Here is a 20,068-nt window from a genome sequence, read left to right as displayed (position 1 = left end):
TGATAGATAGATAGATAGATAGATAGATAGATAGATAGATAGATAGATAGATAATGGAGAGATAGCTGGATGATGGGTGGAAACTAGATGATGAATGGATGATAGATGATGGATAGATAATAGATGATAGATAATGAGAGAGATAGCTGGATGGCAGATGTTGGATGATAGATGATGATAGAAATATAATAGATGATAGATGGGGATAGATAGATAGATGATGGGTTGCTAAATAATCGCTAGATGATGAATGGATAGTAGATGATAGATGGGTGACAGATTGATAAAAACAAGTACTTATTAAGTTTTTACTAGGTACCAGCAAGACAGATGGTCTCTGCCCTAAGGGAGCTTCCATTCCAATGGGAGAAGACAACCCATAAAACTGGATGGTCTACACTGAGGGCAGCTTGGTTTGGAGTTGTGGCCAGGAAGTGAGATGGAAGGGCAAAATAAGGCAAAAACTCACCTAGCAGAACCCAGGATGGTTCCGAGGCAAAGTCTAAGTTTCTTGTGAGGTAGGAACGATAACTGACATGGAAGCGTTATGGTTTGGAGCTAGTGGCTAGTTGTTCTGGTGTTTGAAAATGGGCCCAAGATGGACAAGGGAATCTAACCAGTAGAATTTTCCAAGAATAGAATGTGTGTTGCCTTGGGTATAAGTCTCTCATATCTGGAGTTCATTTTTTTTCTAAATCCTCACCTTCCATCTTAAAATCAAGACTAAGTATTGGCTCCAAGGCAGAAGAGTGGTCAGGGCTAGGCAATGGGGGTCAAGTGACTTGCCCAGGGTCACACAGCTGGGAAGTATCTGAGGCCACATTTGAACCCAGGACCTCCTGTCTCTGGACCTGGCTCTCAATCCACTGAGTCACCCAGCTACCTCCTCTGGAGTCCTTCAAGTAGAAGCTGGATGGCATCTTGTCAGAGGTGTAGTAGAGGGGCCTCATATTCAGATATGAGTTGGGCCAGATGGAACGGTATGTGCTTTTGCCAGCGGTTCTGCTAGACCCCAGGCAGAAGAACTGAGAAAAAGTGGATGTTGAAAAAAATTTAGTCTTGAGGACAAGAAAGTCTTCCCAATGATGAGAGCTAACCCAAAGTCAGGTGAGCTATTTCTCCCTTGAAGGTCTTCAAGCAAAGGCTGGATATCATGTTTCAGGGATCCAGAGCAGTGTGTGTTGGACCTAACGGCCACTGAAAGGCCTGATGCTCTACAGCTTAGTGATTGTACTGGGTGTTTTATTGGATGCAATCAGACCCAGCCCCCAGACTGTCCACAAGTTTCCCCTCACACTCAAGGCACAACCAGGCCACCTCCTCTCCTGCACACAAACGTCCCTGAAATCCTCTCACACATAGCAATGATGGGCGGTCACATATTGCCTCTGGCTGGCCCCCACTGCACATCTCTCCAGTGCCCTCGAAGTCGTGACATGTCAAAGATCATGATGTCCCTGATTTCAAACCCATGTCACCTCACACGGGGAATTTTGGTGTTTAAAAAAATTGTCATGAGATCTCTCTCTCTCTCTCTCTCTCTCTCTCTCTCTCTCTCTCTCTCTCTCTCTCTCTCTCTCTCTCTCCCTCTCTCTCCCTCTCTCTCCCTCTCTCGCTCTCTCTCTCTCTCACTCACTCTCTCTCTCTCTCTCTCTCTCTCTCTCTCTCTCTCTCTCTCTCTCTCTCTCACTCTCCCCTTCTCTCACTCTCTCTCTATCTGTCTTGTCTTCATCTTGCCAATTCGGCCTCTTTCGTCTGTTCTGCGAGTCATCTCCTATTTTTCCATCCTTTCCCTGCCTCAACCAAACTCCCTCCCTCTCTCTTCTCCCCATTCTTTCTCTCCCTCTCCCTCTATTTTTCCCCTCTTCCCCTTTCTCTCCTCCCCTTTCTCCTTCTCTCTTTCCCATTATCTATCTCCCCCCCACTTATCCCTCTCTCCTCTGTCTCCCTTTCTCTCCCTCTCTCTTTCCCCTCTTCCCCATCCCTCTCTCCCCCTCTTGTCTCCCTTTTCCTATCTCCCATTGTCCTTGTCTCTACCCCTCCCACACACCTCAGACTATATTCATCAGCAGGATCTCTCGTGACCTCTCCAAGACTGCTCCATCCATTTGTCCCAAGCTTCCTGACTCTTGGGACTTCCTTCCTGATCCCGCTTAGCCCACCAGTCAGTCAATCAACAGGCATACTCGCTGACTACTTACTAGGTGTTTGGCACTGCAGAAAGCAAATACAAAGAAAGACCCAAGAGTCCCTGCCCACAAGGAGCTCACAGTTGAACAGGGGAAAACCATAGCAATAAATAGATATACACAGTAGAAATGAGAGGTGGTCCAGTCTGCAAAGGGGAGGCAGCGCCAGCTGTGGGATGGGGAAAAACATCAGAAAAGTCAGGAGGTAGAAGTGAGGAGGGAGGGCATCCCAAGAACAGGCACAGCCAGTATAAAGGCCTCGAGTCTGGATCTGGAGGAGATTCTTGGGTTAAGAACAGCCAAGAGACCAGTGGTGGGGTCAAAGAGGGAGATTCAGTGGAAAAAGACTGAAGCAATCTGACTTCCCCTAATGCCACCTAGTTCAATTGTGGAGCCAGTTCACCAGCCCTAGATGGAGGCACCAATGCGCTCACCAATGGATGGTCCATCCAGTTGCATGCCATAAACTGGGCAGTGCCCATGAGAATAGCTCTTGTTTAGAGCAGTTAAGTGGCTCGGTGGATAGAGGGACATGTCTGGAGATGGGAGGTCCTGGATTCAAATTTGGCCTCACACACTTCTTAGCTGTGTGACTTTGGGCCAGTCATTTAACTCTACTTGCCTAGCTCTTACCTCTCTTTTGCTTCGAAACCTATACTTCGTATCAATTCTAAGGCACAAAGTTTGTTGTAATAGTCTAAGTGTGAGGGAATGAGGGTCTGCCAGAGGACAGATGGGGACACAGTTTCCTCCTCAGTAACAGCTTGTAGATCTCATATAATGCTTGATTTTGCTCTCGTCTCCTTGGCCCTCAAAACAAAATGGCAGAGGGACGACAGGACACCTAGTGCACCTTCGATAAAGACTTGCTGGCTTAGTCAGTCTAGGAAAAACCACATTGTGTCGAACCTTCCCATGGGTTTCCAGGGCCCCCCACCCACCAGGCTACGCCTGAACAAGAGCCATTTGTTTTAAGCCTTACTTTTTGCCTTAGAGCTAGGCAACTGGAGTTAAATGACTTGCCCAGAGTCACACAGGTAGGAAATGAGGGAGGTCAAGTTTGAATCCAGAACCTCCCATCTCCAGACCTGTGTCTATCCACCGAGGCACTTCACTGCCCCAAACAAAAGCTATTCTTATGGGCAGTGACTAGGGCAGTGAGTCCTAGACCATTCGGGTCCTACCCTGGGCCCCTAGTAACAAGTCTGTTCTCACCTCTGACCAGGCAGCATCACCCCAAGGATCCGGACTCCCGAGACGGGCTCAGACGATGCCATCAAAAACATCTTGGAGCAAGCAAAGAAGGAAATTGAGTCTCAAAAGGGAGGTGAGTCCAAGGAGTGAGGCATGCCCCATCCACCAGCCTATCTTTCTGAGAGGCAGCATATGGTGTAAAGGAGAAATGGGCAGGCCTTGGAATCTGGAAGCCTTGGGTTCAAATTCTACCTCTGATTGACTCTCTCTGGAGAATCCAGGGCCAATGTGAAGTACTTTGTAAACACTGGATGGAGAGAGACAGGCATAGAGAAAGAGACAGAGACAGAGAGAGAGTCAGAGAAAGAGATAATGTCCATGAGAGAAAGAGAATCCCATGGGAGAGAGACAATAAAAGAGAGAGAAAAGGTAAGAGACAGTGGGAGAGAAGGGAGAGATAGATAATAGGAGGGGAGAAAGGGAGAGAAAAAGATAAGACAATGAGGGAAAAGAAGAGAATGCATAGAGTGGGAGAGACAGATGGAAAAAGCTAGACAGTGAGGAAGAAGAGACACTGAGTAAGAGAGACAGAAAGAGAGCAGCAGATGGAGAGATAGCTAATGAGAGAGGGGACAAAGGCAGGGAGAGATAGACAGTGAGAGAGAGGAAGAGACTGAGTGAGAGAGATAAGAAGAGAGAGATGGAGAAAGATAGATAGTGAGAGAAGAGAAGAGACACTGAGTGAGGACAGGAAGAGAGAAATGGAGAGACATAGTATCGGGGGAGAAAGACAGAAAGAAAAGACAACGAGAGAGAAGAAAACAGTAGGAGAGACAGATGGAGAAAGACAGGCAGAGAGAGATAAGACAAGAAGAGGATGCACAGGGTGGGAGAGATGGATGGACAGAAACAGACAATGAGAGAGAAGAAGAGACAGAGTGGGAAAGACAAGAAGAGAGCAACAAATGGAGAGATGGACAATGAGAAAGGGGAGAAAGGCAGAGAGAAAGATGAGACAATGAGAGAAGAGAACACGGAGTAGGAGAGACAGATGGAGAGAGATAGAAGTGAGAGGGGAGAAGAGACATTGAGTGAGAGAGATAAGAAGAGAGGGAGAGAAGGAAGAGAATGCATAGTGTGAGAGACAGATGGAGAGAGATAGTGAAAGGGGAGAAGAGACATTGAGTAAGAGAGACAGGAAGAAAGAGATAGAGAGGGGAGAAAGAGAGAAGAGAGTGCATAGAGTGGGAGAGACAGATGGAGAGAGATAGACAGTGAAAGGGGAGAAGAGACATTGAGTAAGAGAGACAGGAAGAAAGAGATAGAGAGGGGAGAAAGAGAGAAGAGAGTGCATAGAGTGGGAGAGACAGATGGAGAGAGACAGACAGCGAGCGAGAAAAAGAGACAATGAGAGAGACAGATGAAGGGACACGAGAGTGAGGAGAGACAAGGAGAGGACACTCTATGCTTGGGGAGAGAGCTCAAAGATGAAAAGATATCGTCTCTCTCTACTGCCTTCAAGGATCTTCTGTTCTGCCGCCAATGGGATCCCATCATCCTATTGGATAGGAGGACAGTGGCCTGGTCAGCCCTGTTTCTGCAGGAAATCATTGAGGCATGAAGAATGACTGGGGAGGGGATAGTTGGAGGGAAACGAGACCAATTGGTAGTAGCCTCATCCAGAAGAGGTAGAAACAAGATGATGGGATTCTGTGAAGACAAGAACCGGAGGACGTAACAACTGGTGGGGGACAAGGCAATGGGCAGAGGTTGACCAAAAGGAAAGATGACTCTGATCCAAGCCTCAAAGGATGCTGGTTCCTTTGGAAAAAAATATTTAGGGCTTCATGGAGTTAGGTGGGGAGGAAACTTGGGGTCAGGAGACCTTCCCTGAAAGCCCATCTCAAACATCTACATGGAACCCCAGAAGTCACTAGCCCTGACCCTGTATCAGTCAGGCCCCTGGCTCTCGAGGAGTAAGACAACCCGAGTTCAAATCCTGTCTGAGCCCCAAGTGTCACTCCTGCAGCCTCCCTTTCCTCCCCTCTCACAGAAAAGGGTTGGACTCAGTGGGATCTGGAAAGCCTAGGAGCTTATTAGCTGGATCCATTCAGTATGGCAGTGTCTGCTGCCCTCTGGCGGGCACCAGCTGCACCGTGACTGCCAGGAGCTTCCAACCTCTTCCCCCATCTTGAATCTCAAAGCCTGGAACCTTGTAAAGGGACAGACTTTAGTCCTCTGAGGGGAGGCCAGAAAGCCCCAGGGAGGCCCCCAGGGCTTTCATAGGGGAGCAGTTCATAAGATTTCAAGCTAAAAGGAGCCCAAGAGACCTCCTAGCCGAAGACCACCTCCTTACAGAGCAGGAAGCTGAGGCCCAGGGCAGGACCCATAGTTGGCCCAGCAGGGGCAGGATCTGAACCTTGGTCTTTTGCCTCTTCAGTCCAGCCTCTATATCCTTTTCCTCCTTTAACTGGTCCTAAATCTAAGACCTTAGAGACCAGTCAGCCAGGCAAACATTGAGAGAGAGCAAAGCTTCCACATGAGAGAGTCCTGGGTTCAAGCACAGTCACCACCCTAACCTGGCTTTGTTATCCTGGGCAAGCGAGCTGACTTCTGGGCCCGACAAGAAGTGATCTCCTCTGTCTCCCCCCACAGGTGAGGCCAAGAACCCCTCCATCCCTCTCAGCGTCCCTAATGGCACCACCACCAGCACCTCAGAAGATGCGATTAAGAGTATCCTAGAGCAAGCTCGGCGGGAGATGCAGGCCCAGCAACAGGCCCTGCTGGAGATGGAGTCGTCTGGCCGCAGCGGGGGGCGCTCGGTGCCCCCCTCACCCACGGAGCGCCCCACACTGGCCGCCGTCAGCCAGAACATCGTGCAGGCCTACATCAAGCAGGAGGAGGGGCCGGCGGGGCTCGGGGTGAGTGGCAACGGCGCCGCGCAGACCCCCCTCACCGTGCTGTCCCCCGCCGCCTTCGTCCAGAGCATCATCCGCAAGGTCAAGTCCGAGATCGGCGACGCCGGCACCTACTTCGACCAGCACTGGGCCTCCGAGCGCAGCATCCTCAGCCGGCCCTACACGTCCGTCTCGCCGTCCCTCTCCTCCTCGTCCTCCAGCTACTCCAGCCAGGCCAACGGGCGGCCATGGCCCCGGGGAGAGCCTGGGGAGGCCTTGGCCAACGAGGAGGAGGCCCCGGTGGCCGGCAATGGGGAAGACGAGCTGCCCAAGGCGGGAGACATGAAGCTGGAGGGGGCCGGCGCGGAGCCCCCCGGCAGTGGGCGGCTGACCTATTACCCGGCTTATGTGCCCAGGACCCTGAAGCCCACGGTGCCCCCCCTGACCCCGGAGCAGTACGAGATGTACATGTACCGGGAGGTGGACACTCTAGAGCTGACTCGCCAGGTCAAGGAGAAGCTGGCCAAGAACGGCATCTGCCAGAGGATCTTCGGAGAGAAGGTAAGAGCCACCATATTGGTGGGGGCAGGGCAAGAGAGGAAACAACCATCCAAGAGGGTCTCGCACCACGAGCCACAGTCCGGGAAGTCCAGGCCAGTGAGGGGGGGTCTGGGCGGGGACAAAAGTGGGGAGGGAGAACTGGGAGACACGCTGACGCCCTCCCGCCCGGGCCTCCCAGGTGCTGGGCTTGTCCCAGGGCAGCGTGAGCGACATGCTTTCCCGGCCCAAACCGTGGAGCAAGCTGACACAGAAGGGACGCGAACCATTCATCCGGATGCAGCTGTGGCTCACGGATCAGCTGGGCCAGGCCATCAGCCAACAGCCCAACCCCACTCAGGGTAAGTCCTGGGGCAGGCTGGGGGCCGCCAGGGGAGGGGACCTGGGTGCTGGCCCGGAGCCCCAGAACTAGGATTGGGGCCCTGCTATCTCCTGGGGTCATAGACTAAAAACGGAAGAGGCCTCAGAGGGCATCAAGTCCAACTCCATCGTTTTACAGACGGAGAAACTGAGACGCAAAAACTAAACAAAGGTCACAGAGGCAGCAGGTAGGGTTGGGACAGGATTGATTTGAACCCAGGTCCTCCAAATCCTGAACCGGTATTCCTTCTACCGTCTCTTATTACAGAGTCGGTGGGTAGTATCTGGAAATGGGCTAAGGATAGAGGAGGAAGAGATGGGATTAGGAGAATTAGGGATCTGGGCTAGATATTGTCAGGAGCTGGGGTTTTTTAATCTTTAACTTCCATCTTAGAATCAATACTGTGTATTGGTTTCAAGGCAGAAGTGGGGTAAGGGCTAGGCAATGGGGGTCAAGTGACTTGCCCAGGGTCACACAGCTAGGAAGTGTCTGAGATCAGACTTGAACCCAGGACCTCCCATCTCTAAGCCTGGTTCTCAACCCACTGAGCCACCTAGCAGCCCCGCCTCAAGTAGATTTTTAATGGAAAAGGGCTAGAGTCAGAGTTGTTCAGATACTAGCTGTATGAATCTGGACAAGTCACTTAACCCACTTTGCCTCCATTTCCTCATCTGTCAGATGAGCTGGAAAAGGAAATGGCAAACTGGCTGTGTGACCCTGGACAAATCATTTCACCTGTTTGCCTCAGTTTCCTCATCTGTCAAATGAGCTGAAGAAGGAGATGGCAAACCACTCCAATATCTTTGACAAGAAAACTCAAAATGGGCAAGTCATATAACCCTGTTTGCCTCAGTTTCCTCATCTGTCAAATGAGTTGGAGAAAGATAGCCAACTACTCTAGTATCTTTGCCAAGAAAACCCCAAATCGGGGCCCCAAAAAACTGGAAACAATTGAAATGAAAGCATTATAGTATAACAATAGCCTTAAAGTTTGAAAAACATTTTACAAATATTACTCAATTTTATCTCCACAACAACCCTAGGAGGTAGGTATTATTATCCCCACTTTACAGGAAATTGTGGCTAAGAGAGATTAAGCAACTGGCCCAGAGTTACACAGCTAGGAGGTATCTAAGGCTGGGATTTGAACTCAGGTCTTCCTGACTCCTAATTCAGCCCCCTCTCTATTGCACCAACTTCTGGTGGTATTCAGTCATTTTCAGTCATAGCACCTTTACTGAGTGCCAACTATCTGCTAGTTCCAGTGAGTGATACCACAAAGTATAAGACCCTATTCCTGCCCTCAAGTTACTGACGTTAGAGTCTAGTAGAGAAGACATGTGTAGAATAATGGCTAGAAGACTGACCTTGGAATCAGAAAAAAATTAAGTTCTGGCTGACCCTGGGCAAGTCTTTTAACTTGTCATTGTCTACCTTCTGTAAGTCAGTTGATTACAGAGAAGATGCTGTTCCCCAACACACACTGGAGGGAGTTTTCATACCTGGAATTTCCTACACTGATAAAATCCCCGAACTAGACCAAAAAATTGGAGATGACCCCTAGACACACATACCAATGACTTGAACAAAGGCATGAATTCGTGCTTATCAAATGTGCATAGGACATAAAGCCGGTTGGGAAAGCCAGTACACTGGGATTCAAAAAATCTCGATATGCTAGAATTTAGGACTGACTATAATAAGGTGAAATTTAGTAAGAATAAATGGAAAGCCTTGCCATTGATAATCTGGTTTCACAAGTACAAGACGGGGGAGTTGTGGCTAGATAGCAGCACTTCATCTGAAAAACATCTGTGGTGGTTTCCGTGGACTGTAAATGCAGCATGACTCAGCTCTGTCACAGCAGGCAACCAAGAAAACTAATGCAATATTAAGCTTCATTCATTATAGGAGGTGGAATGTCTGGAGTTCCACTGACCTCTGGGTCCATCTAACTATATCCAGATGGACTTTTGTGTTCAATTCCGGAGATGACGTTTTAGGAAGGACATTGGTAACTTGGAGAGTGTCCATAGGAAGGGACCTTCCTTTGCCTCTTTTTGTATCTCTATACCTTAGCACAATGCCTGACACATAGTAGATACTTAAATATTTCTCGATTAGTTGGCTGACATGCTTTACAAAGGGCCTAAAATCATGCCATATAAGGATCAGTAAGAAGGAGCTGGGAATGTTTAACCTAAAAGAGAAGGCTCTTTTAGAGAGCTGCTTCAAACATTTAAAGAGCTGTCAGATGGAAGAATTTAGATTTATTCTACCAAACTATGGTTCTCATAGACAACCTTCAATATCCTAGCTTTATGTATTTGTTTGTTTATATTTAAAGTTATTTATTATTTCATACTCTCTCTGAGTGTTCTTGCCAATAGGCATCTGGTTGGTCTATAGTTACCCAGTCAGAATTAGCTCTGAGCCCCCACCTACTAAAAGAAACCCTACCACCTCCATTATATTTAGTATATTTCACTTATTTCTAGTCACATAATCTTAACATAAAGTCCCTATGGGAATAGACTAGGAAAAAAAAAAACCCTACCACCTCTGTTACACTTAGTATATTTCACTTATTTCTAGTCACATGACCTTAACATAAAGTCCCTATGGGAATAGACTAGGAAAAAAAAAAACCCTACCACCTCTGTTACACTTAGTATATTTCACTTATTTCTAGTCAACATATGACCTCAACATAAATTCCCTATAGGAACAAACAAGCATTCTTGGATACTGTTTTATTCTTTATAGAGTAATCAAAGGAATAAACAATATATAATAAGATATCTTCCAGTCAGTTGTTCATGATCAGTTTCTTCCAGACCCAGACTCCTTATTCATAGTCCAGGAATTTAAAAGAAAATACCACAGTTGTTTAGGGGACTTTCCCTAGTCCCCCTGCAGTGGCTGCTCCTCCAAGTAGTCAAAGGAGTATAGGAAATATATGTTCCATTCCATCAAAGAGGGGCAGCCACTGGATGAAGAATTTAGGAATTCTAGAGCCAAGACTTACCATCTCTTCAAGGCATGGGGCAGGGACTTGTGACCTGGATGGTGTTTGGGGGGTTGTTTGATGGGGGAAGGGATGTCTTGTTACCATTAAAAACCTCCAAGGGCATCTTGCCTCAGCTAGTTTTATGTTGTGATGGATGTAGACCAAGAAGAGAAATTCTCTCCATTTTTACTCACTGTCTTGCCTATTCTAGCACTCACATATCCTTGAGATCTTCCTCCCAATCCTTATGGCCAAAGAATGCATCAGAAGCTACGTTCTGTCTCCTCGTGCATTTTCTTAACTTCTTGACTCTATGGCATAGGGCCATATTATCAAATATATAGAGATAACGATAATTAACTCTGTGTTAACCTTGAAAAAATCCAAAAATATGAGAGAGGCCATGTAGCAGAGAATGATGAATTCCCAAATGAGGAATACAAATAATAAGTGCTCTAGGAATTCAGAGTAAGGAAGCAATGTGCTAGAGTAAAAAAAAATAGGATTAAGGAGTCCAGATTATAATTTGAGTGCTTTTATTAGCCATAAGACCCTAGATAAGTCATTTCTCTATTTGGCCTCAGTTTTTTAATCCATAGACCCCTTGACTGCTAAGGTCCCTTTCAACTCTAAACCTAGAATCCTCTCAGTTCTCTGAGCCCTTGTTCCCTCATGTAAAATAGGGAAAATAATATTAATACAACTTGTCTCACCCAGATAAGAGCTATCAGCCTTAAAGCACTATAGAAATGAGAGATGTTATTACTGGTTTTCCTGTGGGCTAAAGCAGTCCTGGAAGGCTTCGTAGGGATACAGGGACTTGATCTTGTCCTGGAAGGGTAAGATTTGGACAGGCAGTAAAGACATCCATGGGGTGGGAAAACATTAAGAAAAAGATGTAGAGATAGGACAAGACTAGTCTGTATCCTTGGAGGGAGTTTTCATGCCTAGAATTTTCCACACTGATCAAAATCACAGGTCAAATTCACACACACACACACACACACACACACACATGCGTGCGCACACACACACACATGCGTGCGTGCGCACACACAAGACATAACCACCCCCAAACACAAGTTGTTGTTCAGTTGTTTTTCAGTCATGTCTGACTCTTCTTGACCCCATTTGGGGTTTTCTTGGCAAAGAAACTGAAGTAGAAATTTGTCATTTCCTCCTCCAGCTCATTTGACAGATGAGGAAACTGAGGCAAACAGGGTGAAGTGACTTGCCCAGGGTCATCCAGCTAGTGAATGCATGAGGCTGGATTTTAACTTGGGAAGAGTCTTCCTGACTCAAGACCTGATGCTTTATCCACTGAGCCACCTAGCTGCCCCTAAACACAAGTACCAATGCCTTAAATAAAGATATAATTTGGCGCGCTTGTGAATTTTGCAGACGAAACAAAGCTAAGATGGAAAGTTAATATCCTGAATAAATTTGGATTTAAAAATATATAAGCAGGGGAAGCTAGGTGACTCAGTGGATCAAGAACCAGGCCTATAGATAGGAGGTCCTGGGTTCAAATTTGGATTCAGACACATCCTAGCTGTGTGACCCTGGGCAAGTCACTTAACCCCCATTGCCTAGCCCTTTGTGTTCTTCCACCTTGGAACCAATATATGATATTGATTCTAAGATGGAAGGTAAGAGTTTAAAAAAAAAGACATAGAGAGGATAGAACTTTGCACTAAAGCTAAGATGAAATTTAAATATAAATGCCAAGACTTACATTGAGGTTTAAGAAATCAATTTCCCAAGCATAAGGGAAAGAGTTATGATTGGATGTCAAAAGTTTGTCTGAAAAGTAGCTGGGGATTCAAGAAAACATAAGGATACCAGGATTCATAGGAACATAGAAATAATAATAGCATTTTCAAGGCATTTTAAGGTTTTCATTTTTCTCTTTACTCTTGTTTTTTTTTTTTTACAATAACCCTAAGAAGTAGTTATTGTCCCTATTTTGCAGCTGAGGAAAATGAGGCAGACAGAGGGTGTGATTTGCCCAATGTCACACTAGATTTAAACTCGGGTCTTCCTGCCTTCTAGTCTAGCACTTCATCACATAGCTGGACAGGACCTAAGTGGCATTCTAGTTGGATTCCCCTCATTTTACAACTGAGAAACTGAGGCCTCTGGAGAGGGGAAGAGACCGTCCCAAAGTGTTGCAGGTGCTGCATCAGAGAATTGGGGTCTAGATTCTCTTGACCTTGACATTCTATTTGCTAAGAGCAGATGTTGCCCACCCGGAAGAACCTACAAAGCAAAGTGCTCAGGAAGCCTCTGGGGCCCGAGTGAGTCCCCCAAAGCTGGCACCAGACTCGTGCAGCTGCATGCCCAGGCCCGGAAGTTTTTGGCTGCATTCCAGATGTGAGCCTCAGCAGCAGGGCCTCCCAGAAGGGACTTTCCCTTAAAGAGTGCTTCACAGCTGGGTGTCCCACAGCTCCCCACGGAGGGATTCCTCCTTCCCTGAAGGCTCTGAAATGAAGATTGATAAATCCCCAGCTGGCCCAGATGGGTTATCCTGGAGGCAGAGGGATGGTGTGCGTGACTCCATGGGCCTTTCCAGCCTTGCGATTGGATCCCAGAGAATCTTCTACTCACTTGTCCCCTGTTGCTACTATTTCAGGATTGGTCCACAAGACATCCCCTGGATGGAGAGTCAGAGCCCCCTCTCTGTTTCTCCCTGGTCCTTCCAGGAGGGTCTTGGGTCTCCTGGACTCCCCTCTCTGCTCTCCCCTACTTCTGGCCCTACCCACATCACCTACAAGGCTCCCCAGAGGGGACGGTGTCCATGGCAATGGAAAGACTGAGCTGCAGGGGGGACCCTGTGCCGGATGTGAGGGAGGAAGGCTATTAACTAAGCATCCAGCTCCTTCCACTTGCCAAGGAACCCTTTGTCACATCTCTTATTTTAATTAACTCGCCTCATTAGAAATGCCCACATTGTGCATAATAAATATTCCAGACACTTCTGTATTTGTCTTCTTAGAATTCTTAAGCAGAAGAGAATCTCTGTGCCTCTTTCTCTCCCTCTCTCCCTTTTCCTTCCCTCTCTCCTTTCTTTCTCTCCCAACTCCCCTTTTCTCTATTCTTTCACCCCCTTTCTCCCTCTTTCTTTCTCAATCTCTCCCCCCATCTCCTTCCCTTTCTATCCCTCTCTTTTCACTCTTTCTCCCTTCCTTTCCCTCTCTTTTTCTCTCTTGCCCTCCCTCTTTTTTCCTCTGTCTTTCCTCTCTCTCACTCTCCCTTTCTCTCTTTCTCTGTCTCTCTTTTCTTCCTCCCCCTCTCTGTCTCCCTCCCTCTCTCTGTCTCTGTCTCACCTTCCCTCTCTTTCTCTCTCCCTCTCTGTCTCTCACCCTCCCTCTGTCTCTTTTTCTCTCTTCCCCTCCCTCCCTCCCTCTCTCTCTTTCTCTGTCTCCCTCCCTCCCTCTCTTTTTCTATCTCTCTTTTTTCTCTCTTCCTTTCTCTTTCTCTCTCTTCTCTCTCTCCCTTTCACCCTCTCTCTCTCTCTCTGCCTCATCTTCCCTCTCTCTCTTTCTCTGTCTCTCACTCTCCTTCTCTCTTTCTTTTCCTCTCTTCTCCTCTCTTCCTCCCTTTCTCTTTCTGTCTCTCTCTCCATCTCCCCTTTTTCTTTCTTTATTCTCTCCCCACTTTCTCCTTCCTTCTTTCTTAATCTCTTTTCTCTCCCTCCTGCTCTCCCTTCTTTCTTTCCTATCTCCCCTTTTCACTTTTTTCTATTCATTCTCTCCCCCTTTCTCCCTCCCTCTCCCCTCTCTTTCTTTTTCTCTCTCCTCCTACCTCCCTCTCTTTGTCTTATCTTATTCCCCATTTCTCCATCCCCCAAGCCCAGTTTCTCTCTCTGTCTCTCTATCTCTCTATCCCACTGTCTCTCCTGTTTTTCTCTCTCTCTCTCTCAAACCCAAACTCTCTGTCTCTGCCCCTCCCAATCTCTTTCTTTTCTCTTCTCCCCCTCAGGTTTTATTAAAGCCACAACATCTCCCAGTTAATACGAGGAGGCATCTCCTGTCATCTCTCCCCAGCCTGCCCCATACATCTTCCCCAGCACACTGTGCTGACACTTTCAACTTACTTCCTGGTCCTTTAATTAGTATGTTCTACAAGATAAGGCTGTCCTCCAGATCCCTCCAACGTTTTGTCAAAAATGGTCCTGAAAGTCAGCTCATCAGATGTGGCTGGCGCTCTGCCTGGAATATGGAAATCGCAGTGGTCTTTTTATGCTAATTATCTGGTTTGCTTCCTCCCCTGTTGCTGTCATGCTCTCCTCTCTGGGGGAATTAGTTTGAAAAATCTGTCTTTTGTTTTCTGGTTTCTGCTTTTTTGGTGGGGAGAGTTTGGCACTTCTCAGCCCACAGCTCAGGGTCTCTGGGGAGCTCCGGGGAAGAAACCCACCTCCTTGCCCCAAGAAATTGATTGTTGACAATCTAGTGGGAGACAGTTGGCTCCAGAGTCCAAAGAAACGAGTTCAAATTCCACCTCCAACACATACTACCTGCATCACTTTGGGCATCTGACTTCACCTCTATGGGTCGCATGTTCCTCACTGGTAAGAGGAGAAGGGCTACCATTCCTGGAGTACCCCTAGCTCCCAAACTTACCTCACATCACTTTTCCTTCAGTAGACCTTCCCTCATCCCACCAATTCTAAGTGCCTCTTCCCCATCCCTGAGTGACTTGGCATTTTTTTTAAATCCTTACCTCCTGTCTTAGAATCAATACTTATAAGTATTAATTCCAAGGCAGAAGAGTGGTAAGGGCTAGGCAGTTGGGATTAAGTGACTTTCCCAGGGTCACACAGCTAATAAGTGTCTGAGGCCAAATTTGAACCCAGGACCTCCTGACTCCAGGCCTGGCACTGTGCTACCCTTGCTACCCATTAGCATTTAGTTTGTATCTATCTTATGTTTGCTTATCTTCGGATATTATGTAGTCCTCCAAGTAGAATGCAAGTTCCTTGAAGGCAAGCCTTGTGTATCTAGATGCTTTGTCCCTGGCATATGATAAATGTTTAGTAAATATGTCAGTGAATTTAAGTTAAATTTTAAATTTTAAAGAATAAATTTTATAAATTTAATTTTTTTAATTTAAGAAATAAAATTTAAATTTCTTAAATTTTAAAGAATAATGCAATGATAGGGTTCAACTCGAGGACCTCTGAGGTCTCTGTCAGCTCCAGAACTGTGACCCTATGGGCCTACTAACTGTTTGACAGTAGCCAAGTCACTTACTCATTTTTTCCTCGTCAATCAATAGGCTGTGGGGAAATGGGGTTACCAAGGCATCAGAGGATGGCCAGAGCCAGGGGATACATGAGGTTGGCCTTTGTGTCTGATGGCTCTAAGGGTCTTGTGTTCATAGCCTTAGAGCTGGGAGGGACTTCCAAGGCCATCTAATGCAGCCCCCCCCCACCCTCACTTTATAAATGGGGAAAATCAAGCCCCAGAGGACAGGAAGTGACTTACCCAGAGTCACCCAACTCCCTTGTCTGAACCTCTAGCCTCTCATCTCTAAAATGGGATCATTCCCATAGCTCCTACCTCACCAGGGAGATAATGTCATTGGATCAACTCAGACAACCTGGAGATTGGAGGTTCTGGGTTCAAATCTGTCCTCAAACACTTGCTAGCTGTGTGACCCTGGGCAAGTCACTTAACCATCATTGCCTAGCTCTGATTTATCACTTTTACCTTGGAACTGATACTTAGTATGGATTCAAAGAAAAAAGGTAAATAGTAAAAAAAAAAAAGCCACCCTTGTTCTGCTTCAAGCAGCCGTCAGCTTTGGAGTATGACTCCCAGTCCCATCACAACACTGAAACCACTCTCAAGACTGACCTATTTGACCTGATCTATTCAGGGCCAAATGTGATGGGTCTTTGCTCGAATATTCATCCCTAATCTTCCGCCCCACATCACTAGTTATTTCTTTTATTTTTTATTTTTATTTTTTTACTTGATAACCTTTGCTAACAACAAAAAAATTAAATAAACAAATGTATTCAAAAATTATGTGCCACACCACAAATTCCACATTGTTTACAATTTGCCTAAAAATATGTAAATTATATATGTGGTTAAATAAACATCCTGTTTTTGAGTTCCCTTTAGATTGCTTTTTCTTTTGATTTTGTGGCCTTTTTTAAAATAATCATAGAAATATATATTTCTTATTCTCTCTGCCTCTCTTCAAATATTTCCTTTATTTTCTTTATATTTTCAAAATTTGTCATTTATAATAACATAATAGAATTCATTACATTCAAATATTGCAGCCTATTCAGTCATTTCTCCCAAACATTGCATTTGTGTTATTTCTAGGGTTTTTTTGTCATTACAGACAAAGCTTCCATAAATATTTTCATACATACACAGCTTTTTACCCTCTCAATAATACCCTTAGGGTCTCATCCTAGTAATGGGATCCGTAGGTCAATGAGCATGAACAGCTTAATAGTTCTTAATATATATTTCCATCTTGTTTTCTAAAAAAACAATCCGCAGCTGCTCTAGCAGTGTAATATTAGTCCTTTTTCTCCGTGTTCCCATCAGCATTTAATTTGATCATCTTAGCCCATCTGGTCCTCAGTTAACATGCGTTATTACCAGAACTATATTTAACTAGATCGGTCCTTAGGCAGCAGCCACAATCTATTTCCAGGACCATCGTTTTTCCAAAACCCAGTCTTTCCAGCTTGGTCATACCCAATATTCTAGTACCACAACCTCTCAGGGATACAAAAGTACCTCCATAGTATGATTAGTATTAAAAGTCAGACTTTTGCAGACTATTTATACTCTCCAATATTTATACATTGTTATCCCACCAGGAAAAAGATTATATGTATGACTTAGATCTATTACTAATTTTGTGCAGGTGTGTGGGGGCTCTCCACATATCTGTCATATTTAACTTATCTGAGGTTCTATTCATCTCCTTAACTTCTTCTTATTTATTTTTTGGTTAGACTTTTTTTTAGTTTTCAGAGGGGAAAAATTAAAGTCTCTGCTATTATTTTGTTATCTATTTCCATCCATTTAGTTTTTCCTTTAAAAATCTGGCTGCTATAACACTTGGTGCATACAGGCCCAATATTGATACTTCATTAATAACACTTCATTACCCAACATAATATAGTTAAGCTATTAATCCCTTCTAATTTTATCCATTTTAGCACTAACTCTGTCAGAGATCATGATGACTACCCTTGCCTTTTCTGAATCAGCTGAGGCAGAGTTTATTCTGGTCCTTCCTTTCACCTTTACTACTCTATGTGTGTGTCTCATTCTCAATGTGTTTCTTGTAAACCACATGTTGTCAGGTGTTGGTTTTTGAAATTTTGTTATTCATTTTATTCTCATGGGTGAATTCATCCCATTTACACTCAGTGTCACAGTTACCAGCTGTGCATTACATCTATTTCATTCCTCCTTACTGTCTCTCTTCCTCTTCCTTTCTTTCCATCATATCCCTCCTCAGGTGTCCAATTTCCTTTGAGCAATACCTCTCTAATTCACAACCCTTCTCAGAAATCCTCCCTACCTTCTGCCTTTGCTCTCTTAGTTCCAAATTGGCCCCCCTTCCAAAGGTCACTCCCTTGTCCCTTCCCCCTACCCTTTTAATTCTTTTTCTATTCACTTTTCCAAGATCTCTCCCTTATTCCTCACCTTACCCCCCTTAATGTATACTATCCTCTAGGTGTCCCTCTCTTCCCTCCTTTTTCTTATCCCCTTGTCCTCCTTTCTCTTGAACCACCCCCAGTCTCTATTATCCCTTCCCCCTTCCCTCCTGTTTCTCTGAACATTAATTTACCCTTCTAATTATGTATGTTGTTCTCCCTTTATCCCAGGTCTGATGAGAGTAGGCTTCTAGGACTACTCATCCTTCTCCCTATCCTCCCCTTCTCCATGGAAGTTCTTCCCCTCAGCATAAGATAGCAATTCCACCCTACCTCCTCCTCATGTGTTCCACTACCATTTTAACGTATTCCTCTACATTCATCTCAACCTCTAGTCTTCCTTCCATTCCCGCCCCTTCAAAAAATTCAGACAATGATGCCATTCCCCAAGGCCACAGATGATATTTTCCCATACAGGAATCAAACAGTTTGACCTTTTGAATTCTTGAAATTAGCCTTTCATTACCTTTGTCTGTTTCTTATACATCAAATTTTCTGAGTTTGGGATTTTTCCCTGGGAATAATTGAAATTCCTTTTTTGTTAAGTGTCCATTTTTTACCTTTTATAATTATGTTCATCTTTTGCTTTATAAGTTATTCTTGGTTGTAAATTCAGTTCTTTTGCTATATGAAATGCTATGTTCATGTCCTGTATTCTTTTAATATTTTGGCTGCTAAGTCTTGTGTTTTTCTAACTGTAGTTCCACAATATTTAGTTTTTATCTTGTTACTTATAGTATTTTCTCCTTAACCTGGGAGCTATAGAACTTAGCAATGATGTTCCTGTGCATTTTCATGCTTGCGATTTTTGAGGTGGTGATCAGTAGATTCCTTCAATTTCTATTTTACCCTCTGATTCTAGAATTTCTGGGCAGTTTTCTTTGATGATTTCTTGGAGCTTGGTGTCTAAACTCTTTTAAGGAGTATAACTTTCCATGAGTCCAACTATTCTATTGTCTCTCCTTGGTCTGTTTTCCAGATCAGTTGTTTTTGTGATAAGATGTTTCATAATCTCGTCTATTATTTCATTCTTTCTATTTTGCTTTATGATTTCTTATTGTCTTGGGAAATTGTTAGCTTCTCCTCGTCCAATTCTAATTCTTAATACATTATTTTCTTCCATGAGTTTCTGGGTCCCTTTTTCCATTTGGGTGATTTTTCATAATTTTCTTGCATTGCTCTTTTTTTTTCTAAATTTTCCTCAACCTCTCTCATTTGGTTTTTGAGGTCTTTTTTAAACTTTTCCAGTAGCTCTTTTTGAATTTGTAGACATTTGTTGTATTTCTTTGCTGTTTTTGAAGTAGATATTTTTACTTCACTGTCCTCAGAGTTTGAGCAATGATCTTCTCTGTCCCCATAATAGCTATCAATAGTTAGGTTCTTCCTCCTATGTTTGCTCATTTTTATTGTATTTTATTTTTATTTTAGTGGCCAGGCCAATAGATTTAATTATCGGCATTTTACTGGACTCAGTGTTCCTCTTGTACTGAGGTATATTACCTCAGGTTTCGGGATCTTTTGTGCTGATTTTACCTGTGTCCTGTTTAGTTTTTCCAGTTTTTATATATAGACAAAGGTCTAATGTAGTCCCAGACCCCTGCTCAAGACCATAATATACCTCAAGTATCCCACCCAGAGGCAGTGGGTAATTCTGCCACTGCTGCTGCCAGAAGCCAGTCTGCCAACCCTTGTGGTAGCATCCAGATACTCTGCTCTCTTGGGAGTGACTTTGTCATTTTTATGCCCAATACTTAGCATAGTGCTGAGCGTATTGCAAGAACTTAATAAGGGGTAGTTAGGTGGTAACACAGCACATAGAGTGCCAGACCTGGAATCAGGAAGACTTATATTCCTGAATTCCAGTCCAGCCTCAGATACTTCCTAGTTATGTTTTTTCAGTTGTCAAATAAGCTGGAGAAGGAAATGGAAAACCATTCCAGTATCTTTGCCCCCAAATGGGGTCTTGAGGTCATGAAGAGTCAGACATGAATGAAATGTTTTATTATAATTTTTAAAATGCTTTATAAATGTTTCATTCATTCATTCATTCATTTCTTCTCTCTCTCCCTCTCTTCTCTATCTCTCCCCCTCCCTTCTCTCTTCCCCTCCCTTTTCTTTCTCCCTCCCTCCCTCTCTCCTTCCGTCCTTCCTTTCTCTCTC

At 44.9% G+C, this 20,068-nt stretch overlaps 1 protein-coding gene across 1 annotated transcript in view; it reads left to right on the top strand.

Annotated features, from left to right (window-relative positions):
* The window catches only part of CUX2 (cut like homeobox 2), a 461,792-nt gene that overhangs the window by 431,711 nt on the left and 10,013 nt on the right, over positions 1-20,068 (top strand). The window contains 3 exon segments of the mRNA XM_056821762.1: positions 3,415-3,516; positions 6,039-6,841; positions 7,020-7,179. Coding sequence (XP_056677740.1) covers positions 3,415-3,516; positions 6,039-6,841; positions 7,020-7,179 — 1,065 coding nt within the window.

The sequence above is a fragment of the Monodelphis domestica genome, chromosome 3 (genome assembly GCF_027887165.1).
Source record: "Monodelphis domestica isolate mMonDom1 chromosome 3, mMonDom1.pri, whole genome shotgun sequence".
Lineage (NCBI taxonomy): Eukaryota > Metazoa > Chordata > Mammalia > Didelphimorphia > Didelphidae > Monodelphis > Monodelphis domestica.
This window is presented reverse-complemented; position numbering and strand designations above follow the sequence as displayed.